At 40.9% G+C, this 25,332-nt stretch overlaps 1 protein-coding gene across 1 annotated transcript in view; it reads right to left on the reverse strand.

Annotated features, from left to right (window-relative positions):
• The window catches only part of BRDT (bromodomain testis associated), a 41,112-nt gene that overhangs the window by 9,267 nt on the left and 6,513 nt on the right, over positions 1 to 25,332 (reverse strand). The window contains exons 4-15 of the mRNA XM_074962235.1: positions 22,009 to 22,179; positions 20,452 to 20,814; positions 18,943 to 19,071; positions 18,531 to 18,719; positions 14,946 to 15,130; positions 14,582 to 14,871; positions 14,356 to 14,469; positions 11,419 to 11,556; positions 7,378 to 7,439; positions 5,607 to 5,799; positions 4,789 to 4,901; positions 2,941 to 3,064 (exon numbers count right to left, since the gene is read on the reverse strand). Coding sequence (XP_074818336.1) covers positions 2,941 to 3,064; positions 4,789 to 4,901; positions 5,607 to 5,799; positions 7,378 to 7,439; positions 11,419 to 11,556; positions 14,356 to 14,469; positions 14,582 to 14,871; positions 14,946 to 15,130; positions 18,531 to 18,719; positions 18,943 to 19,071; positions 20,452 to 20,814; positions 22,009 to 22,179 — 2,071 coding nt within the window. The remainder of the gene's footprint in view (positions 1 to 2,940; positions 3,065 to 4,788; positions 4,902 to 5,606; positions 5,800 to 7,377; positions 7,440 to 11,418; positions 11,557 to 14,355; positions 14,470 to 14,581; positions 14,872 to 14,945; positions 15,131 to 18,530; positions 18,720 to 18,942; positions 19,072 to 20,451; positions 20,815 to 22,008; positions 22,180 to 25,332) is intronic.

Here is a 25,332-nt window from a genome sequence, read left to right on the forward strand (position 1 = left end):
GACTGTGAAACTCAGGCCTTCCAACAAAGCTGCCTGCCCGCAGTCAGGGACTGCAAATTGAGCTGCTGGCTCCCTGGCATTTCCTGCCTTGGCAGCAGAGGGGCTGAATCTCATTACTAATGAGCTTCATGAGTCCCGGGCTGTGAGTGCATTGAGGAGCCAGTACTTTGAGCTCATAGTGGCATGGGATGCTTCTGTAATGTGGCAGCTCCACTAGGACTTAGTACAGGACAGCCAAGTTGGCAAGAACAAGGGTGGTGCTAACACACAGTTCTGGAGCTCAGGAAAGCTATTTTCAGTATTTCTAGGAAACAGATGACCATAGAAGAATGCCTAATTAGATTTGCTTTTCTGCAAGATCTCTTGACAAGTGGTTCAGACAAGCATGCAATTCTTTTAACCAAGTTTTATCATAGAATCATAGAAGGTTAGAGTTGGAAGGGACCTCAGGAGGTCATCTAGTCCAACCCCCTGTTTAAAGCAGGACCAATCCCCAATTTTTGCCCCAGATCCCTAAATGGCCCTGTCAAGGGTTGAACTCACAACCTTGGGTTTAGTAGGCCAATGCTCAAACCACAGAGCTATCCCTCTCCCCAACCAAGTTTTAGGTCAAATGATGTCAGTAAAGACATACATAGTAGTTCTTAGCTCTTATAGAGCATCTTTCATCTGAGGATTAAGCAGCACAAAAGCTTACTAGGTAAAGTTTAAGTTCCTTTTATTATTCAAGGAAAACATTTCCCCCCAGAGTTTTAATAATGGAAAATAAATGTAATCATCTTAGTAGGAAACTCAGATTGGGTGACTGGGAAATAGCTCCATGTTACTCCTGCAATAGCAGGTCTGGTGCTGATGAATGAGCATTGAGCAGAGCTCTGCTCATTCATCTCATTTATTTTTTAAAAAACTTTTAAAAAAATACATAAGCAAACTAGTGCTCGCACCCCTGTGGCTCAAAGGCTAAGCAACTCGTAATACGTCCCTGGGAAAACCTCCCAATCTTGAGATTCTTCCTGCAGCAGCCTTCTTATGTACAAGAACTCTAGCTTTATTGCCCCCTTGTTAGGGCCAGGAATAGAGCATGCCAACTCCGGTGATCTCAACAGTGAAGATGAGAGGAACCATCCCACAACCCCTCGACTTGGCCAAGCGGAAACTGTAGGAGTGGTGAGTGGAAAGGTGCGGAAGGATTGAAGAGGACAGAACTAAGAGGGATAGAGAAGTAAGGATATGGGGAAGATAGGCAATGAGGAAGAAAAAGATTGAAAGAAAAAAGGAAGAGCAATCCATTCAGACAAAAGAAAAGATGGGAACAGGAATGGAAGGAGAGAAAGACCGACCTGTGTTTTCAAATAATATTTATAGGTTGCTATAGTTGTACCTGTCATTTTGAAACACATTAAAGCAAGGTCCTTGCCTTGAAATTTACAGTTGAACAGTATGTGGGAAATAATTCAAAAGCAAAAAGGCATATACACATTGTCATTGAGGATTGTGCACTGAATTATAATTCATGTAAAACCGATACCAGGTGCTATAAAGTGGCAGGTGCTTTTTAGCATACATAAAAGTACATTACTGGTACTAAATAAGTGTTGCAATACAGAAGAGCAGGGTTAAGACTGCAATGTGAAAGCATTGTTTTGGTATAATTAAGTTAGTTAGTTAACCCTAAATTTCTAACACTATTCATTGACAATCTTCACTGCTAATTGTTAAGAGTTTGGAAATAAGTATGCTTTTCAGTTTCCATGAAGTTTTGTTTGAAATTTGTTTTATTTATGTTCAAATTAATGGGGACAGGGGGAGGAGGAAGAGGAAGATAAGTTTGTCTTCACTGCATTATTAGTTTGGGGCACAACTCAGGTGATACCTTAACTCAGCTCTTGTTCACAGAAAAATTTCTAGCCTAGGGTAACTAGGGCTTTGAGTTTCTTTGAGTTTGAAGAAGCTAGCTCATCAAAGGAGGTGGGTTGGAGCTCAAGGTATTCTGAAGCTCAAGCTACTATTGCAGTGGGGACTCAGTTTGAGAACTGTTAAGCCATCCCCGGCAGAAATGACTGATCTCCAGCTCAGTACCTATTTGAAAGTCTGAAGTAAGTAAAAACTTTACGTTCTAGGGACAGGTTATTCCCAGACCTCTTTACCAGGATCCTCCTTCAACCCTACTGTACTAATTGCTCAGTGGTTTTTGGGCTACTTTTAATATATTGCCCAGGAAATATGAAGCCGTCAGATCATCGTTTTTAGCAGAATCCCCTACTCATGACTGTATTGAAGAACTTTAGAAGGGAATGAAACGCTGCAGTAGACACACTGATACCTGTAGCCCCTGCTCTTGCAATAGTGATGCAAGACTGAAGCAGTATTTTATCAATTTGTTTCTACAGTAGGGAAAATTCTTTAGCATCTGTTTATTTTGACAGATCTCTGCTACCCCCAAAAGCCAGATAATAAAGATTAAGCCACCTGGAGACATTCTAGGGAGTGTCAGTAGAGAATCCTTTTAAAGTTCAGCAAAAAGTTTTACTATTACGTAACAGGGCATCAGTGGAGTGAATTTTTATCTAACTATTCTAAGCTTTCTAAATTAAGCTATTTGTCCCCGCTACTAAACTGCAGGGAAAGTTAAGCCTTTTCAAATGTAAAGTCAGTGGCTTTATATAGTCTTGGTATCAGATACAACCAGAATGAGAACTGGATATCCATTTTTACTTAGCTTTATGTAAATTGTTAAGTGAATCAACAAACAACAAAGTGTACCCGGAAAAATAGTCACACTAACGTTTGCATGCAGTACTATTTAGATATTAACTAGTGAACAAATATTACATTCAGTATTACTTTATTTTGACCAATATAATCTGAAAGTTCACATATACATTTATTTCAAGTGTATGCCCCTGATCTCAGTTACATTTCTAATAAGACCATACATACTTTGTTCTTGATTTATGGATTTTGAGCCAGCAACTCCACCAGAAACATTGTTTTGAAGAATATTTAATTTTCCAGGTTCTTTGCCATCAGTAACTGGAATGTCCTGGAGAGATGAACTGGATGCCTAGGAGAAAATTAAGACAGTCTTCAAAACGTACTCTGATCAGTTAATATGTGCAATGTTCTATAGTATTTATCTAACAGAAAAAGGGAATTTCAGCAGTGGGTTATTTCAGTCTATACAGGCTGGACCTGCAAGGACGAAGTAGATTTAATCCATACTGTGGTCAACTAAAGTAAATTCTACGTAAGCAGGCACTTTGACTTAGTAGCAAGTACTGCTGAAAGAAAATCAAGTGGGGGACAATATGACTGTGGTCCAGATTCCCTCCTCCTGTTCCAGGAAGTTTGCACCACCTGAGTGGTGCTAAGTGGCAGAATCAAGCCCTAGCTGGCCAGCTGAGAATTCCCCCAGCATAGGGGAGTTCAGCTTGTGCAAAGTGTTTTACTGGCTCCTAAAACTGCTACCCCATGCCAGAGTAAGGGGCAGGATGGAGCACACCTGCACTACCTTCATTCTCAGCTGAGTATGTTCCTGTAGAGGTTAAACTGGCATAAGATAAAGCAGCCCCTGTGTTGGGCTGGGGCTTTCACAAATGCACCATGAGTATTAGAGAAGGTGTTACTGGCCCTCTACCACCAGGCTCAGTGCAGAAGAGGAAGAGAGCCTATCTTTGTGTAATGGAGACTCTGGGCTGGAGAGTCTAAGAACAAAATAGCAGCACCGAAGACGGACAATATATTTAGCTGTGATGCTGGGAGTTCCTTTCCTAGACCTGAAGAAGCGCTCTCTGTGGCTTGAAAGCTTGTCTTGCTCACCAACAGAAGTTGGTCCAATAAAAGATATTACCTCACCCACTTTGTGTGTCTAATATGCAGGGACCGACATGGCTACAGCTATATTCTGCAGCATGGAAGAGGTGCATTTTAAGTCTTTGCACTGGAGAAACTTCAGAAAGTAAAAGCTATTGAAAGCTTGGGTGAATCAACTGTACCTAGACCTGTTTGGAAGCATGTTCACCTAACTATCTTCCTAGACAAGTTGGGAGAGGTTAAGCTGTGACATCAAGTCCAACTCAAAGGGAACTATAGAATTCAGCATGACAGTTGAGGGCCCCCATCTGGAGACTCCTCAAGGGTGGATTATCCAAGTCCCAGGTTTTATTTATTAAATCATTCTTCCCTCAAAGCTCAAGGAATTCTCCATATTTATCTTTTAATCAAAAGATAAAATCATGTGGAGAGGGGGGAAAAAAGCCAGGCCTCACCTCATACCATCTTCACTGTACCGTACAGCTGACAAGAGTTTAGTATGATATTTCCAGAGACGGAAGCAAAAAGAAGAACTAATGAAGATGCTGTGATTATATTACAAGGTAATCTTTGCTTTCTGAAAGTCAGAGTGATCCTGGCAGCTTTATACTTTCAGCAACTATGTTAGAGGATATGTATTAAAGAGAGACAGTTAAGCTAGTGATTCCTTCAACTGCAAAGCTTTTCCTTTCATATTTTGGCATAGAAAGCACAATCCAATTCCTATTAAAGGCAATTAAGTCACTATTTGATTAATGGGAATTAGATTAGCATTTCAGTGGTTCTGTATGGGTCTAATCAAAGTAAGCCAACATTTCCAGGAAAACAGAAAACCTTGTTCCACTGTTGTATGAATACAAGCCTGAAGTGTTGCAATACTAGGTCTACTTATTTTGTAGGACAAAAGGTTCGTTATATGAAGATACTTGAGAAATCTATTTGTAGATAAATCAGCATAAATAATGACAATTTCACCTCTGTGGCAATGTGAGTAGGCTGGCTGACAAAAGGCTGGCATGTCTTTGGAATATTTTGAGGCCTTTGCTGTAGGGGTGTGGAGTGCAGTGGAGATATAACTGTGATTATACCTGAGTGGAGGGGGGAAAAAAGGGAAATTAAATGTGCAACTTCCCGTAATATACAGAGTCAACAAATCTGTAACCTATACTCAAAATTAGCTCAACAATATTTTAAGACACAGAATAGCCAAGTGTACATTCCAGCTAGATACCTTTTGGGACAGTCATCTATTTTTAGTTAGCTTCCCAGCTGGATAATCAGCTAGCAGCTCATTCAGATTTATACCAGAACTGAGGAAGGATGACTTTTTCGGGGGCATGTCATTAAATATTTGACAGATAGCTTTAAGGTAAGAGATTTAATATTCTTTCCTTTAAACCCAGCTTTACCAATGCAGGATTATGTCCTTTTATCCCAATCTTGAGTCACTTTTTATAGTCACATTACTCTTTTCTATTTTGCTGTTTGACAGTAGTAAAATGACACTTACAAAAACCACTGTATCTGACGTGTTGGTAGACTGCATTTCTGCAACCAGGATTCTGCTAAGTGTTGCTTGACCTCCATGACATAGAACAAAGGGTGCTCAACACTACACATGGAAGCTATTGCAGGGTCTCTAACCTAACACTTCCCCCATCCTACCTCCCAGCAAACTCCAACAAACAAAACAGGAATTTTCTAGACAAGACCAATACCAATTTTCTTCTCCTGCTATGACGACAGTCTCATGTCAATAATAGCCATTTCATTTTCTGGTGTAAAGATTTTACCTGAAGGAGACAGCATGCTTTGTTCAGGTAGGTTAAGTGGACTACGTTGCAAAAGCTGAGGCCACTGTAGTATTTTATGAGAAGGCTGTGTTTCTGATGATCTTTGATTTTGCAAGCTACTAGTAAAAGAAAATGAGGTCTGCACTTCAGGAATAGCATTGCAGGATGTCTTTTGTAAAGACAGTGGTATTTGCTGCAGGAAGATTTAAATGTCATTAATTTTTGATATTTACCTTGCATTTGATAAAGTTAACCCTTTATACCTCTTCAAGTTTTCCCGTTTCCACCTGGGCATTTGAAAGTGATCTACTTCTCTTAAAAATACAATACAAATAATATCTGATGTCACTGGTGCCTATAGTATTTGTTAGGAATTCTATAGGTTGACAGCAGAAAAATGTACCCATTTAAATTAACAATGATGCACAATTTAAACTGAAGAAGTGGCATTAACTCCTGCTGTCTGGTAGATACTTTGGTAAATACACTATATTCTGACTCAGATACCAAGTATACTACAGAGAAAGTTGTAGAGATAAAGACAAATTACATTTAAGGCCCAGCCTGGTGGCATAGGAGTAGCATTCTGTAAGTGTTAGTTTTCCCAGGGAGAGACCGAGATAGATCAGTAGCATGGCTCTCACTGTGGAGACATGTGAGCACCTGTCTTGCAAAGGCTACTCACAGTGAATGAAGTTAAGCATATACTTAAGTCTTTGCAGGATCAGAGTCTGAGTGAAAGGCATATTCTAAGAGGAGGTCTTGCATCTATAATGGAGGGTGAATAAACAGCAGTTGAATAAAGGCGTCCAGTTAAGTTTGCCACCTGATTTTCCTATGTGGTTAAGTGCTCTGCTCTGAAAGGAGGAGCAGTATATTTGAAGCACAAGAGCGGTACTCAAACTCTTCCAGAAAGGGGGGGGGGGCAGGAATTGAGTCCCGTGAGGGCAAACTGGTGTGGAAGTTTTCTTGTAAACGTACTTTGAAAAACTAGCTGCCGCCTCTCCTCCCATTTGGGATCAGAGTACGTTGTGAAGGATGGGCGTGGGCAATGGGAGGGTCATGGGCAAGCAGGTGCACTGGTATATAAGATGGGTATTCACCCAGGAGTGGAGTAGGTGGTTTGTTTATTTATTGGAAAAAGAGAGCTAAAGAGTTTTATATATTTAGTTTCATGTTAGGCTAGTTCCTCTTAAATCTTGCTCATTGTTCAGATGATGCTGTCATGTTTTGGATACTTCCTACATCTGTCACTATATCTGAACTAATATTTTACTGGAAGATTTGCGTGCTTATAGCGAAGATAAGACCTTAGTGTGCTTAGCATAGTTTATTAGGTTGATTCACTTTAGTGTGTGAAGGGTAAGACTGTGTTAAAGACACTTAAAAAAATAAACCTTGTTAACCATTTTTAGTTAAATGTTGCCTCCATATTTCTCCCCATCCCCTGTTCCCCTCTCCCCTCCCCCCGTCTGTAGTGAAGTAAGAGGATCCCCAAATGTTGCTCCCACCCCAGCAGCTGGGCTAGGTCTAGCCAGAGTGTTTCAGCAATATGCGTAACTTTGAACTTCTGCAGCAAACAAACTTTGTTCCTCCCTATGAGTGAGGTAAACAAAATTAGAATCAAATTAAATATTCAAGATTTTAGTATCAAACAACAGAGAAAGCTATTTAAGTGACTTCAGCAAACAATACTAAGCAGTGAATGACAAACCTTTTAATCTAGATCTAAAGTTATATGCATTCTAACAGAAGAGAAATGTGAATTTACCTCCATTTGTTCTTTAGAAGTCAGACCATTCTGTCTGGTTCCATTTGGCTTTGAGCCTATTTCTGTAATCATAAATAAAGTGAAGTGAGAAACTGAGGTATTCACATCTGTTGTATGATTCACATCAAGACATTTTTAATCTGTATTGCAGTAGCATCTAGAGGTCCAAGACCCATTGTTGTGGGAACTGAACAAACAGGCATCCCTGTCCCAGAGAGCTTACTCCTGTTCACAGAGTTAAGCATGTGTAACACCACTGAAGTCAATGGGACTCAATGCACAGAATTAGGCACACATATAGGGTCCTAATGGGATCTATACCTTAGCTGCCATTGCCATAGCAGAGATGAGGCTATGGTATCCTGGCATACTCCAGTAGCTGGAAGCAGCCCTAGACAGCTAGCAGCCTCAAGTATGTACCCATCCAAGACCATAGGTATATATTCAGGGCAGGTAGCCCCTCCTGCTACCACAGGCATGCTCTATTTTTAGTGCGCTAGCACCTTTGTGTCTCCTCGAGCTTGAAGTTACATCACCATCTCAAAGTGTAGACATGCCCTTAGAGTATCCATTAACCAGATCCATATTTTTATTTCAGATGAAATGGTAGATGAACACATACTGTATTACAAAAACTGATTATTCTGAAAGCTACGTACACTTAATTTTAATTGTTAGATGTTTTAAATCAATGACAGCATATAAAATATTTAAAGGCAGCTGTATTTCTAGCTGAAAACTTGCCGTACCAGTGGACTGCATGTCAGTTTTCAATTAACTGCGTGATTTCAAGTTCAAAATACATTCTGTGTTTTTAGACTACGTGTATTTTTACTTAAAGATGGTCATTCAGTATATGTGAAACGATTAGATATTTGTAGTAGTGACAGATGGCTCAGTAAAACAAAACTTGTAAATGTAAGTTTAAACTGCAAGACAGAAGTACTGTAGTTAGTTGGTCTGGGAATGCCATTAAGAGTCAACACCGCCTTGAGATGAACTACCTATATTTTGAACGTAGATGCCTATATAAAACTGGCTGAAATGTTGTGCCAGTTATGAAAATTAATTCCAGCTACAAGAGAAAAAAATCCTTTACACTAAAGAATGCCCTTCCATCTTCCAGGCAACTAGTGTAGTTTGGAAGAGCCCAGACAGTTTCAAAAATTCTGAACTTGATGTTCTGGTTTTAACACGAAGACAGAGGTCAACTCTTCAGTGCTGGATATTATTGTCATTGATAGGGTGACCAGACATCCTGTTTTTAAAGGGACAGTCCTGCATTTCAGCCCTCCTGCAGGTGTCCTGACTTTCTTAAAAATGGGCAAATTTGTCCCGTATTTTCTGTCTCCCCCCTCTCCCCCATCAGTACTGGTGGGTCTTGCTGCTGGCTGTATCCCTGCTCGCCAGCTGCCCATCCACCAGCGGTGAGTGGGAGGGTCCAGTGGCTGATGATGGGGTGAAGCTGCAGCACACAGGGCCGGCCGCTGCCCCTACTGGTCCATCAGCTCAGCCCCCGTTGCCTGTCAGCTCTCAGCCAGCAGGGCCTCGCCCCCTGTCCCGTTTCTGGCCAGTGCTGGCTGCACTCTGCGGCCACTGGTGAGTGCAGGCAGGCACTAGGCAGCAGCCAGTTATGTGTCGCCTCTATTGCCCACCCATCAGCCCTTATGTGATCCCTCTCTCACTGTCCTCTCCCTGCTTTGTCCCTTCATCCCCTCCCTGCTGCTCCCCCATATCACCCCCACTAGCTGAGCAGAGAACCAGCCCCTGGTCAGAATGCTCAGCTTACCAACAGCCTGGCTGGCAGGCTCCTTCTTTCCCCCACTGCCTCTGGCTGGGCCAGCACCCCAGGAAAGCCCAAGACTTTCTGGCCTGGGTGCTGGCCAGTAGGAACCAAGCTCTATGGGGCTTTGGCACACGCACAGAGCGGGCACAGGGAAGCCTCTCTGCCCCTCAGCTAAGCTCTGGAGTGGTGGGAGGCGGAGGGGGCCACAACGCACGGGAGCAATTTCCAATCTGTTCACGCCCTGACCCTGCAGGATCCACAGCAGCCCCGCCCCGGGAAGGAGCTTACCACCCTCTTCATACACCCACCCTGGGTCCTTCCCCCAAGGAGTCTGGGGCTGCTCCGCCCCCAAGGAAACTCTGCTACTGAGAAACCTCTCTAGCCAGGTTTGCTGAAGCTCCTGCAGCCAGGTTCCCTGGGCCCTTGTGCACAATTCATCCTTAGGGCTTAACCCCTTCCTACCTATGCTGTAGCCAGGGGACAGGAGACAGCTGGGTTTTGTCAGTGGCCATTAGCTGCCTTTGAACACTGGGGGCAGGAAGGGACAAGCTGCTTCCAGCCACAGAAGAAGGAGTGGGAAAGGAGAGGAGGGGGAAAAAAAAAAAAAAAAAGAGAGAGAACGAACTCTGCAAAGACATGGGCCAGGTCATCCCTTCCTCTCCCCTCTGGCTGGAAGCAGCTCCTATCCCTTCCCTCCCACACAGTGCTGAAAGGCTGCTGCTGGCCACATTCTGGTGTGAACCCTGGCAGAAATCGGGGGGGGGGGGGAAGCATGTGATCCTGTGTGCCCTCTCCCATGTGTTGCCTTGGGAAGGTGCAGCACCAGGTGAGGTGGGTCCAGCCTGGGGGCCCAGCCAGGCAGGAAGGGCAAAGCAAAGCACAGGCAGGGAGGGGGTGTGGGGGTTGATCGGTCACCCCGTCGTGTGTGAGAGAGAGAGAGAGACCTCTCCTCGTGTGAGCCCAAAAGCCTTAAAGATAAGGCAAATAAAAAATCCAGCTATGCAGTATTTCTTTTTAACAGGGGCTCAGTCAACTTGATGTTAATTTGAACGTTTGTACTGCATGGTTCTGATAGATTGCCGTTGAACTTGCTTGAATATGAATAATTTTACCAGGTGTCCTGTGTTCAGCATAGGGAAATATAGTCATCGAGTGTTCAGTAAACTGCAAGGTTGAGCATTTTATGCATGACAGTGTATGTATCAGTCCTTCAGAGGATCTCATGTATAGCAGCTTTACCTGCTATTTGAATAATTTTAAGTTTGTTCCCCAAAATCAGTGTACAGAGAGTCTAAGACACAGGCCACCCTGGAAAAATGGGCTATGTTAACCACCACTGAAACCTCCTTTTATACTAGATGCTTACACATATTATTGGGAAAAAGATTACATGTCAGGAAAAGTGTTATTTTCCCAGTGTAAACAGGGCCTAAACATTGAGCTATGCTTTAATTACAGTTTGAAAGAGCCCCACTATATACATCTATATTGAACAGTTTGAAAAGTTCAAAGAAATAATACAAGATTCTAAGTCTCATTCCTCTCTTCCCACAGAGATATGCACCTCATGTGTTACAGTAGTCAAAGACACTCACAATCTTGCAGCAATCTGGGATTGTTTTCAATCCAGACTGCACTGCAAATTGCATTTCAGAATGGAACACTGTAAAAACAATTTCAATTAACTCCAGCTTTGGTTTTCTGGGAAAACATTAGTTTGAAGTATTGTCATTAGAAATGCTGTTGGTAAGAGTTTTAGGTACTACACTGGCCCTCATCCCTCCATACCCATTAATTTTTCTATTTCTTAAAAAGAGTATTGCTGCTGTGTTGTAGGCCTACATACAAACAAAATATTTCTATAGTCATCCAATTATAGTAACTGTGTTGTTACAAACACTTAGGCAACACCATTTTTAGACAAATATGAATTAGATAAAAGTATACGATAAGTAACCTAGAATATAGTTTATGACAAGCTCCAGTACAGATACTTACATTTTGCTACTAGAAGTTTTCATTCACAATTTCAGTTTGCTACTTAAAAAAAAAAAAAAAAAAAAAAAAAAAGGTACGTTTCTAGAGAAGTTTTATCCGTAAAAGAGTTTCAGGTATTTCTACTTCATAGCATTTGACTAGACTATGGCACCCTGGAACATACAGCAAGTCAGTAGGCCTAGAAGTATGCAAAGTGAAGCTTCTTTTGTAAATTCTGTATCTCAAGAGGCAGAGGCGATACAATGCGGTTATCTGACCTGATTCAGAGTCACTAGTATCTGAGGAGCTAGAATCACTGCTAGTGCTGCTGCTGCTAGAGTCGGAGGAGCTGCTGCTGCTACTCTCACTCAATCGCCTTGGTCCACCAATAATCTTTGGTATAGTGTTATTTTCAGCTGCAAGATAAGAAAAGGAAGTTAAAAGTACATATAGCACTGAAAGTCTTATGCATATATATGTTAAGTAGGGCTGTCAAGCGATTAAAAAAATTAATCGTGATTAATTGCACTGTTAATAATAGAACGCCATTTAAATATTTTGGATGTTTTATACATTTTCAGACATATTGATTTCAGTTACAAACACAGAATACACTTAATATTTATTTTTGACTACAAGTATTTGCACCGTAAAAACCACCAAAAGAAACAGTATTTTGCAATTCACCTAATACAAGTACTGTAATGCAATCTCTTTATCATGGAAGTTGAACTTACAAATGTAGAATTATGTACAAAATAAACTGCATTCAAAAATAAAACAATGTAAAATTTTAGAGCCTGCAAGTCCACTCAGTCCTACTTCTTGTTCAACCAATCGCTTAGACAAACAAGTTTGTTTACATTTGCAGAAGATAATGCTGCCAACTTGTTTACAATGTCACCTGAAAGTGAGAACAGGCATTTGCATGGCACTGTTGTAGCTGGTGCCGCAAGATATTTACATGCCAGATGCGTTAAAGATTCATATGTTCCTTCATGCTTCAACCACCATTCCATAGGACATGCGTCCATGCTGATTATGGGTTCTGCTCGATAACTATCCAAAACCGTGCAGACCAACGCATGTTCATTTTCATTATCTGAGACAGATGCCACCTGCAGAAGGTTGATTTTCTTTTTTGGTGGTTTGGGTTCTGTAGTTTCCTGCATCGGAGTGTTGCTCTTAAGACTGCTGAAAACATTCTCCACACTTCATCACACTCAGATTTTGGAAGGCACTCCAAATTCTTAAATCTTGGGTTGAGTGCTGTAGCTATCTTTAGAAATTTCACATTGGTACCTTCTTTGCATTTTGTCAAATTTGCAGTGAAAGTGTTCTTAAAATGAACAGCATATGCTGGGTCATCATCTGAGACTGCTATAACGTGAAATATATGGCAGAATGTGGGTAGAACAGAGCAGGAGACATACAATTCTCCCCAAAGGAGTTCAGTCACAAATTTAATTCACACATTTTTAAAAAATGAGTGTCATCAGCATGGAAGCACGTCCTCTGAAACGATGGCCAAAGCATGAAGAGGCATATGAATCTTTAGTGCATTTGGATGTAAATATCTTGCGACACCAGCTACAACAGTGTCATGTCAACACCTGTTCTCACTTTCAGGTGACACTGTAAACAAGAAGCAGGCAGCATTATCTCCCATAAATGTAAACAAAACTTGTTTCTCTTAGCGATTGCCTGAACAAGAAGTAGGACTGAGTGGACTTGTAGCTCTAAAGTTTTACATTGTTTTGTTTTTGAGTGCAGTTATGTAACAAAAAACCCACTACATTTGTAAGTTGCACTTTCATGATAAAGAGATTGCATGACAGTACTTGTATGAAGTGAACTGAAAAATGCTATTTCTTCTGTTTATCATTTTTACAGTGCAAATATTTGTAATTGAAAATATGAAGTGAGCACTGTACACTTTGTATTCTGTGATGTAACTGAAATAGATATTTGAAAAAACATCCAAAAATATTTAACACATTTCATTTGGTAATCTACTCTTTAATCGTGCAATTAAATTTGTTTAATTGTGTGAGAGCCCTCGCCTGAATGCATCTTGTCACATCCTTCATTACTGACATAGCTTATGCTTTGATCCCTTCAAAGTACTAACTCCAACAGAATCCAGCAGTGGGTGCTGGAGAGGCTGGCATTGGTGCAGATTCTTAGGCTTGGTCTCTACCACCAACTTATGATCGGTATAACTACGTTGCTCAGAGGAATGGAAAGTCCACACCCCTGGCTTACATAGTTACACCGACCTAACTCTCGGCCTAGACAGCGCTATGTCAATGGGAGGGCTTCCACCATAGTCCACCTCCAAGAGACAACAACTAATTAGACCAACTGGAGAAACTCTCCCGTCAGTGTAGGGAGGGTCTTCACAAAGCCCTATGGTGGTGGTGCTGCAGTGCTGTAAGTGTAGACAAGCCCTTACCCAAGCAATGGCCCCTGACCAATGCATTCCAGAAGTATTAGACCCTCTGTGCTGATTTACTGTTGAATTTAATCTGTTGACACTAGAGTTCAAAAGAGCTTTATGCCACTCTCCCTGGACCCCACTGCTCTGAGACTGCTGGGTGAAACCAGTGACCAAGATATTTCTTATGGACCATTTTTAACTGCACACTTTTTGCAGGCACTTGACTGTGTCTTTATCATCTGAAAGAAGAGATGAAGGCGGTGGAAAAGAACCAATTCAATATGCACACCACCACACCAGAATAGGATTTGAAAAAGAGGAACATGGTTAAATGAAACTTTTTCCTGAAGCATTTTCTATTAGCCATGATCAGATGCAGGATGCCATACAAAATACAGACCTTTGCTATGGTGCAACTGGCAATTTCTGTGGTCTGACTGGCACCCTACATTGCTTGAGAGATGCGAACGCCATGAAGTACAAGATAACTTTTGTTAATATTTTTAGAAAATGTTACAGAAAAGGTTCTGTAACAGATAAAATCTGGAACAGAAGAAAAAAATAGCTGACCAACAAAAAATTACTGTTGTGGTGTAGTTGAGATAATATAGGAGAGATCTCCCACTCTTGCAGGTTAAAAAAAAGTGACGACTGGCAACTTCGAGTGCCGCTAATATTTTAAAAGGAAGAAATCCCACCAGTTATATCAGAGTACAGACGTCAGGAGGAAATCTCATTATAAAGAACAGAGCAGTACAACTAATGGTCACATTACATTTGCTATTTTGCTTTTTAGGGTTTAACTGCCCATTGACATCCAGCAGCCTCTTTTCCAACTCTTGTTTTTTCTCAAAATTAAGTTCTTCTTTTGACTTCTCTGGTTTCTTCACTGTATATGAAATAAAGAGAGACATTAAGAGCTACATCAAGAGCTACATCCAAACCCAAAATAGATTCTAGTTAAACATATTGTGTAGAGTTTATCCATGATATATACACACCATGTTTTCTTGGTCTTTTCCTTAAACAAGCCATCACATATTTCTCTAGTTCTCTAAGCGTCGATGCTTTTAAAGTTTCAAAGTCTATTTCTATCTCATCAGGATTAGAGTTTCTCAGTGAAGGCTCTCTTGACTGTATTATATATACCACTTTTCCAAGCTTATCTCCAGGAAGTTTATTTATGTCCAAACTCAACTGCCTTTTTTCATCATAATTCATAGGCTTGGCACTATCCTCATCTTCTGATTTACGTGCCAGTGAGACTTGCTGCTTTGTTTTCTTTGACTGACTACAAGAGAGAGAGTTTACTGCATTGAGAGCAATTTAAAAATAATTTGTCACCCACACAACCCTCACACTTACATATTTAAAGACAGTTTTTTCTTCAATTTCTTTTTTTGCTTTAGCTTTTTCTTCTTTTGATTCACATATTTGTGTTTGGATTTCTCTTTGCCTCTTTTCCCCTTTTTAGACTTCCCTTTTTTCTTCCTCAGCTTGGGCAAGGAGGTTTTGGCCAATGCCCGCAACTGCTGGTGAACAGCTTTAAGCTGTCAAAGAAAAGAAGAAAGGAAACTAAGCATCTTGATAGTCATTACAGGAAAAATATTGGGAAGGGAAAAACTGGTCCCAAAGGCCATGGGAGAGTTTTGGCAGCTGGGCAGGGATAGGTAGGGTGTTTACTCAGTTGTGTAACAAGATTTTGGAAGGTAGAACAAACTAGATGAGGGGAACTTTGGAAAATGGGGGCTTGCATTAAGAGGGAGAACATTTGTAGCGGCTACATGTGCACATGGGGGTTGTCTCTTGCCTCCCAGACTTGCAAAAAAAACTGTCTTCCTGCAGAAACATCCCAAAGCTCTTCTTTAGCATGAGGAACTTGGGGCTCAAGTGTGTCAGTGCATCACTTGCCCACCTCCTGTGAGGTGGTTCTGTGAAAGGCAGTCTAGAGAGGATGTTGGGGCAGAGTCTTCCACATCATAAGTCCAAGCTATTTTGAAGTCTTGTAGTCTGGCCAGACAGTTATACTGAAACGAAGACAAAGTGCTGGCTTCTACAATCAGCTGAAACTATATAACACCTGCAGAGATAACACTCATGTTTTGTCCGAGTTAAAAAAAAAGGGTGGGGGGCAGTTTACACTACATAGGGATTAAAAGAGGAAAGGATGGATAAGAAGTCCCATCAAGACACATTAGCTCGATAGTTCACTGCAGAACAGTTAAGCGGAAGTAAGGGTGATAATTAATCCGCCTGCCCTCAGCAAAATGGAGAACACCACACATCTTGATGCTGTTTGAGAAGTTCGTTTCCAAATTAAGTAGCTCAGCACACGGAAATTTAGAGCTAAAACCCATCCACCTTTCATTAGATTTTGGAACGCTTCTCTGGACTTTTGCCAGAATTTGTGCATCTTGACACAGATGCAAAAAAGCCCAGTAATTGTCCTGATGGAACCTCACAGTGGCTATGCTCATTAAAATTCAATAAATTATATTTTTAAAAGAGTAAGATGATACTAAGATAGACTTCATAAAGGGACTGCAATCAACACTAAACTGACAGAAAACAGAGGAGCTGTAGACGTTCCAACTTGAATTTTGTTAAGAGTTGAGTTTCAGTGGTGCAATTAATTTTTAAGTAACTTATCACTGATGTTTTCTTGCCCAGCAGGGAGACTGATAATGTAATAGCCTTCTTTCATTCTTAGGATTTGGAGGTTGTGGATGAGAGAGTCTGCATGCAGCCTCCTCTTAAATTAGGAGTTGAAAACAGTGTCATAGATTAATTACATTCCCTTAAATTTGCAATAAATTTTTAGATTTGACCTATGATCTTTTGAGTATATTAGAATATTTCCTACTGATATTGTTCCTCAGACAGGCACACCCAGCAGTGATATAGTAGAAACTTCACAATCTTGTTTACAATAGTTTAATGTAGCCTAGCATCTTATTGACCTGCTTTCCACAAAACTTGAACATATTCATGATCATTTTAGGACAACTCAAAATTCAAAGACAAAACAAACAAAGCATTAGATTGCTCATCGGACTGAAAACCTGAAGGAGTTTCATTATTATGTTAAGCATTTAAGAGTCCAGGTCAGTGTGCCTGAAAGTAGTTAACATAGGATGGTGATAATTTATGAAGTGAAGTAGCTTTGAGAGAGTCTAAAGGCACAAAAGCAGCAAGGTATTCATGAAAGAAAAAGTCCTGGGAAGGACACAGTTAAAAAAGGAAGGGGTAATTGAATAGCCAGAGGCTAGAACCATAGCTCAGTAGGATCTGGAGTAAGCAAGAGAGCTTAAGGGCAAGCCTACACTACGGGGAGAAGTTGACCTAAGTTACACAACTCCAGCTATGTGAATAACGTACCTGGAGTCAACATAGCTTAGGTCGACTTATTGTGGTGTCTACACCACCCTGGGTCGACCCATCTTACCCTTCTCATTCCAGTGGAGTACCAGAGTCAACGGGAGAGCAATCTGTGGTTGATTTAGCGGCTCTTCACTAGACCCACTAAATTGACCACCAGTGGATCGATTGCCACAGCATCGATCCCTCGTAAGCGTAGACATACCCCAAGTCAGTGGTTTTCAAACTTTTTTTCTGGCCACCCAGTTGAAGAAAACTGTTGATGCCCGTGACCCAACAGAGCTGGGGATGAGGGGTTTGGGAGGGGCTCAGGCAGAGGGCTGGGGTACAGGGGCAAGGGCTGCGAATGAGGAGTTCAGAGTGTGGGATCAGGGCTCTGGGCTGGGGCAGGAGGGGATCAGGGCTCTGGGCTGGGGGTGCAGGCTCTGGGGTGTGGCCAGGAATGAAGGGTTAGGATTGCAGGAGGGGGCTCCAGATTTGGGCGGGGGGGGGGAGACTCAGGGCTGGGGCAGAGGATTGGGGCATGGGATTACCTCCAGCGACTCCTGGTCAGCAGCACAGCTAGGGTACAGAGGCAGACTTCCTGCCTGTCCTGGCACTGCGGACCACTCTGTGCCCCAGAAGCAGCCAGCAGCAGTTCTGGCTCCTAGGCAGAGGCACCGTTCTTCCCCTCCTCCCCCTGCCTACCTCCCATTGGCTGGGAACAGACCAATGAGAGTGCGGAGCCACTGCTCGGGGCGGAGGCAATGCTCGGAGCCCCGTGGCCCCCCCATCTAGGAGCCGGACCTGCTGCTGGCCGCTTCCGGGGCACAGTGTGGTGTCTGAACAGATAGGGACTAGCCTGGGCGGCACTGCTGACGGGAGTTTTAATGGCCCAGTCGGCGGCACTGACCAGAGCCGCCGCAACCCAGTGCCTTCCATTCCGCGACCCGGTACTGGGTTGCGAACCACAATTTGAAAACCACTGCCCTAAGTGACTTGTCTTGATGCTAACTGGCTGCCTCTTCAACTGCTTGAGAGGTGCAAAGAGCCCAATTGGATTGGGGCTTCAGAACAAGGCAATACCAACTGGATTTAGGCACTTTTGAAATTTTAATCCAATGCATTTTAAAGAACAGGTAGCAGATTGCCTACTGAAGGCTCTGAAGCCAGTATGTAGAAAGTTAAGCCTGGGATAACTCAGTGGTTTGAGCATTGGCCTGCTAAACCCAGGGTTGTGAGTTCAATCCTTGAGGGGGCCATTTAGGGATCTGGGACAAAAATTGGGGATTGGTCCTGCTTTGAGAGGGGGTTGGACTAGGGAAGGACTAGGGACTCCTGAGGTCCCTTCCAACCCTGATATTCTATGAACCTATCATCTCCCACAAAGTAACCACAGTGCAGTGTGCTACCACATAAGAAAATAATTCTGTACCACCACCCCAAATGAACACTTCTGGACATACATTTAAAAAAACACCTCTTTACTTGGGTTCCTAGCACTTGGTTCTAGACCTTAGAATGGATACATATGAACAAGAGCCACCCAAGGCTATAATAGTCATGCACTTTGTACAGAGCATTGTTTCTTACTTGCTCCTGAAGCTTTGCAAGGCGCCTTGTTCTTTCCTCTTCTGAATCTTCGGATGATCTTTCTTCGGTGGAGTCATCACTGCTGCTTTCACTAGAAAAAGCACTTGCTATTTGTGTTTTGGGCTGTGATGGTGGTATACTTGCAACAGGTTCATCTGGAATTTTGGCAAATTGCATCTCAAAGATATCCTAAAATATAAATAAAAAATGTTGGGACCTCTTTTATAGAAGAGTTTTTCATCTTTACTGATTTCTTTGTATTGGTCTAGATGTCCTAGAGTAGTCACAGGTCACCTAGCACCCAATGATTTCTCTTCTATCTCATATGCTAATTCTCCAAGAGCCATTACCAGAACAGCTCCACAGTGGGAATCTTGGGTGGTCCAGTTTAATTTATTAAGTGATAACTCACCTGCAGTTTTCTTGCCATAGCAACCACTTCATGGTCTGGAGAGTTGTATTTGTAGCAATTCATAAACATTAATCTAATATCTGCAGCAAACGCTTGTGTATCTTTATATTCATAGTTATCCATTTTCTTCTATGAGGAAACAGAATAATGAAGTTGCATTTTAGATGATATAAACTTTAAGCTGCAGACTATGTATCTGGGGCTTAACACCAAATATAAAAAAGTCAAGAAAGATTGATACTTCCAGCATCAGAATAAATCTTGTGCAGTAGGGTTACCATACTGCAGAAGCTCCAAAACCATCATTAAAGAAAAAAAAAACCCAACACACACACACACCACACAAGCTCATACATCACATAGCCTCTTCTGACTTAGAATATTCTGTTGCAAATATTAACTGTCAGCAATATAACTTTATTGAATTAAAGCTATGATACTAACAGGATCTGAATAACTAAACTTTCTGTTGTAGTACCAAAAAGCTTTAGCTAATGTTCAGTTATAGATTATAAAGAATCTACATTTGTTCTGCATGTGTCCTATCTTTAATTTGTATTGTAACTCATGTAGATGACTGAAATACTCTAAATAAATCCAGGCCAAGGTTTTGCAATAAATAAAAAATAAATATGGGCAGTTAAAGTTGGGTTCCCAGACCCTAATTTAGCTACCTAAATAAGTGGCCTAATTTTCAGAAGAACTGAGTACCTGACAGCTCCATTGAAGTCAGTGGGAGCCATTAAGTTCTCAACTCTTCTGAAACTTAGGCCACTTATTTAGGTAGCTAAAATTAGGGTCTGGGAACACAACTTTAGAAATCAACATTTTATAAAAATATGTATCCATTTTTTCAGTCCTTGACTACACTGTCTAAAGGACTTATTATGTTTTTTATAAATGGGGACAAACATGAGTCTGAATTATGGCCCTACCAATTAAGATAGGGGAGCAGTTAAGTTTAAGACAAAACAGGGAGCTTACACAGTTGAGACATCTGGGCGTCTGAGGTTTCAGATTGCATCATGAGAGCGAGTCTTGAAGGGCTAGAGTGATGCTTAAGTACTAGGAAAGTGATAGAGACTATCACCTGTTTATATAGAAGACTACTGTCAGCATATGTAAAAAGTGACCCAAAATGTACTTTTACCTGTGCCCCAGTAGGTTTATACAGATAGGCTAGAAATTTGGAAAGCTTGCATCACGACTAGAAGTTTGCTTGAGTGAAAGTCTAACTGTGATGTAAGACCGCTTACTAATTTTTGAGCTCAGTTCACCCTACAAGTAAGCAAACTAATTACTTTAGCAGTTAATCAACAACATGAAATAACCATAAGACACTATGTACAACAGGATATGCAGTCTTTGTGCCTAGGTTTACTTTCCTTAAAGAACCAAGTCTTCATGACATTTTCAGATTCAATTTAAAAAGGTATATTTAATTTAGGACCATAAATCCCCTACACATGAGAATAAACCAGAGTTGTGAATCTAGCCAAAACCCCTTACCTTAATAGTTCCAAGGTCTATAGGGCATTTCATGGTATCATGGTGGTCATTGAGCCCCAAAGCTGTAATGTCTACAGGTTTATAGAAAGGCCAAGCATATGATGCATGTTTCTTTGCAAACATTTCTTTAAGGATCTCACTACAATGCTTTAGTTGTTCTGATAATTGAACATTTTTGACAATTTCAAGTGGCTGTTGAGAAACTGGCAAGTCTTTCTTTAGATGACTGTCTGGTACACTACATTCACTTTCTCCTCTACATGATATTTTAGCAACTTTTGGTTCATTAAGTGCTGGAGAAGATTCACAGCTTGCTGTGAATATTGTAGTAGTATCAGCCTTCCTTTTCACACCCTTTTTAACCTAGAAAACAAAAGTTTACACAGAATATTTCAAGTAACTAAAACGGCACAATTCCACTATAAATAGCAAGAGAGAAACTTTGTTGTTTTTAGACAAAAAGCTTCTGTATTTTTTCTCCACAAATGTAGAACTTGTTTCTACAATTTTATATTTAAGACCTACATTTTCAGAAAAGTGTTACAAATCTAGCATCAAATGTAATGCTTTCTTCTTTAGAGTTGGAAGGAAAGTGTACTACAGTTTAATCTATTTTGCGGTCACTTTTAAGTAGGGTAAAATCTCAAAAAAGTTACTAGATTATGAAGTTGACATAAGAACAGCCACCAGCAAATACAAAGATTGCTGCACTCTAGTATTTGAGGCCTAATTAGAGGCTATGAGTACAAGCTTTTAGCTCTTAAGTTTTGTCTAACATTGTGCTGCCGCTGGTTTGGAAGAGATACAATATATGCACTTTGCCACTAACTCACTAAGACACTCACCAGATACATATTTTTACTTTTCTGAAAAAGGTCTGGGAGAGAGCATGCATGTTTCCAGCTGGAATAGTTGAAACAAAGCTAGTTGATAGGAGATGGTTTGAGCTAACCAAAATGGCATGTTTTCACGCACAGGTCTAGATAACAGCAATTGTTTTTGGTAGCTCATACAAACGAGTTGTTTAAAATAACTATTCTGTTGTAGATTTAACAGGTAATCTGCTTATTTTGAAAAAATCAAGTATTTCCATCATATCATGGACTTAGTTTACATTAAAACTAGATCAGTTCCTTTTGAATATTTAATTTTGAAGTTTAGCAGAGATCTGTCCCCATATTTGGAAACTACCTTTAACTTAACATAAAGCAAAGCTACCAGTCTCTCAAACCATCTTTCTGAAAAACAAACACATTCCTTAACTCATCTCAGCACGAAGAAAAGCAAAACACCCAGATTTAAATAGGCAATAGCCCTACATTTTGACTCAACCTCCGCCCTAAATACTGTAATCAGCGCTGCCCCACTTATTCGAGAGATCAGAAATTGTGTATAAAAAAAATCTACCTTTCATAGGATGCAAGGTAAATAGGTTGCGTTCATTCACAGTGCCTTACGTTAAATGGTGTTCCATTAGTTTTGTGCATTGTGAGCCACATTATAGGTGGACGTACCATCTACTTTCATTTAGAAGCCAGTATTCAAAAGGCAACTTACTTTTGATATAGGTAGTGTGGCTGACATTAAGGTAGTTGATTGAGTCATTGACAGAGGGGCTAGCACAGGCTGCTGTGGTACTGGAGTCATCACGTGAGGCTGCTTAACAATGCTTTCAAGTTGCTTCTGCAGTTGATTTTGCTTAGTGGTACAAACTCCTGAATCAATAAATCAAACCAGTTTACACTGAGATGTGTACTTTGGTGTCCCAACAACTCCAGTCCTATGTTCTTACAGAAGAGATCTCCTAGGTCATCAATCCAGTCTCCTGTTATTGCAGGCAACTTAGTCATAATCCCATTAATGAATGTATCAAACCCCCATCTTTACATTCCAGTCATAACATTTCCTTTCACAAAGCTCCTGTTTGTAGACCCAAAGGCCACACTGTCTTATTTTCAACTGACCAAATACTTACCTGCAATTGGTGCTCTCTGAAGCTATACATAAGTGCAACAATTACCACTCTTGCGTTCATGCTCCTAATGCAAGTCCAGATCTGAAGTGCTAGTTCAGCAGCGGAGCCATAGTGCCCCCAAGAGTCTTCAACCCAATTAATGCCCTTGAAAAAAACTGAACTAAACTATTTATCATTGAAAGCAATAGTTAGTTGAGTCATCTTTTTTCCAGAGATACAGGCTTTTTTAGGTTTCTATTTTTGGAAATTGAATTTCTCCATTGAGGTCTGCCATTTGGATTTAAAAAAAAAAGTGGACTAGAATAGAAGTAGTACTGGAACTAGGAACAGATACCAGATAAACAGTCTGTGACAGAAATCCTCTCTGTAATTTAAGTTCTACTATTCCAAATTCCAATATTCCAAAAGTAAGTTTACTAATTTGGAGAAGCACTTAGCTTGGAAAAGGGGTTCTGTAAGACCACTAGTTAATAAGCTAATTATTAACTTGAGGAGTCCAAGCAACAATGATTTATAGTTGTGTACTCCAGGTGGCTGCCCTCATAAATCTCCCATGTGAAGTCTGATTGAAGGTTCACTGTGGAAGCAGAGACTCCTTTAATGTGACCCTAAAAATCAAAGGCCTGCCAAAGGTGACAATAAAATATTCACTCTGCCAAACATTAAGAGATGGTTCTCAAAGAGCAGAACACGTTGGGTGGTAAGCAAGAGAGGTTGGGTACATTATCGCAGGACATTAGTTACTCCACATGAAGTCCTTAAGATCTTTGAAACAGATTGTGGAAGAGAACCTCCCTGGGATGGATGCAAGGGCGTATGAATATCCTTGATAGGTGACTTATTGAAACTGAATCTTGATACCAGCTCTGAAAGTAGTGAGATGCATTTACAGTATCACCTCATTAATGAAGAATTTAATGTAAGATGGAATGGCACCAAAATGACTTATTTTCCTGTACAATTTTTCTCCAAGAGGATGGAAAGGAAATCTGGAGTTATCCCTAGAAGCCAATTTTCTTCCTAGCCACCACTTGTATAGACTGCCAGGGTAGCATGGCTGTTGTCAGCACTGGTCATTTTTCACTGCCACCCTAGACCTTTATAGGCATTTCAAGATGTCTGGCCTGGTCCTGTTCAGTATCAAAAATAAGGATAAGCCTTTCTTAAAGAGAAACTAATATTTTCTTAGGGAGGTTCATGGAGGAACATCAGTAATTTCCTCAGCACAAGTGCTAGCCAAATGCAACGTGAAAGTTTAAATATTTAAAGTGCCTAATGTTCCAAGGACATTTTCTATCTAGATTAGGCAATAGCCAGGCCGTGGTGGCACATACTTTTGAGTGAACTGGAGAAGTGTGGCATTTGTGTAGACACTCAACATAGTGAAGGAGTACTTGTGGCACCTTAGAGACTAAGACATTTATTTGAGCATAAGCTTTCATGAGCTACAGTTCACTTCCACTGCATGTATCCGATGAAGTGAGCTGTAGCTCACGAAAGCTTATGCTCAAATAAATTGGTTAGTCTCTAAGGTGCCACAAGTACTCCTTTTCTTTTTGCGGATACAGATTAACATGGCTGCTACTCTGAAACCTGTCAACATAGTGAAGATCCCTTATTCTGCTTCACATGAGGCTTTCAAGCATGGAGGCTTATGGTCTTCTAGGGAGCACTGGGGAGACCAAAAGAGTAACATGGTAAGATAAAAAAAATAGTAAGTCATGGTCCACCTCAAAGCAGACTGTTTTATTCCTCTAGCAGACACCACGCCAGGTCATTTTAAGACACCATAGGGATGCTTAGGGCCAGTTCTCAGGATGGGCAAATAGGGCAGTCGCCTCAGGCATGCCAAAATGCAATGCCACTTTTTTTTTTTTTTGGCTGTGCTCCCAATTAGCTTGCCCTTTTTTATTTCTGGCTCAGCTGCTTGAGGGGTGGGATGCAAGAGGGCAAGGCACAAAAACAGCTAGGGCCTCTCCTTGGGATGCTTCTCAGATATACTTGAGATAAAAGGAAATGGGGAATCCTCAAGTCTCTTCTTTCTTCTTCAAAGTAGTATAAGTGTTTGACAGAGGATTAACTCCAGAAAACATGGAGCCATGAGGCCTACACCATAAGTACAGCAGTAACAGAATATTTAAATACAGGACACTGAATGACAAATTTACACAAGTTTTGGTAGATAGCCATCAAGCGAACAGGGTGATACAGCAGAGGCAGCTGAGAGCAGTGCCCCTTTACTGTCAGAAGTGAAGGAGTCATAGGAGGCAACTGGGGATAGGGTGCTGCAGCTCTAATTAAGACAGCACACAGTATCATTTGTTAGAGATAACAGCTCAAGACTGCTGCTCTACTGCCAAGTGCACAGACCCAAGAGTTGTCACCTGTGTCATCATGTATCTATCTTGTAGTTTCAAGCAAATCCAACATAATTTACTTTTGATTCCTACAGAGAGAATACATTCTCACTTATCTTTCCTGTTAAATGTGTCTCTCTGGCAACATACAATACCCAATACCCTTGAAAACAGACAAGTATGAACTTCTGAAACTATGGTAAACATTGTTATGTATAACATTTAATAAAAGGTATGACTCACAAAGCTCCAAATATGTAGAGTTGGTCAGGGGGACGGGACGAACGGACAAAAAAAAAAAAAAAAACAACAAACAACCTGTTTGGACAGCATGATGGTAGAGCCATTTTATGAGAATCAGATTTCCAAACGGATACCCAGTTCATGGCCAAAGTATATATCCTCATTGTGAAAGGAAATGAAGAGCAGCATATTGTTATATAGAAGTTAATAGTTCTACATTTATAAGTTGCATTTTCACAACAAAGAGATTGCAGTACAGTACTTTCATGAGGTGAACTATAAAATACTATGTTTTGTTTATTTTTA

This window comes from Natator depressus, chromosome 8 (genome assembly GCF_965152275.1).
Source record: "Natator depressus isolate rNatDep1 chromosome 8, rNatDep2.hap1, whole genome shotgun sequence".
In the NCBI taxonomy this organism is placed as follows: Eukaryota; Metazoa; Chordata; order Testudines; family Cheloniidae; genus Natator; species Natator depressus.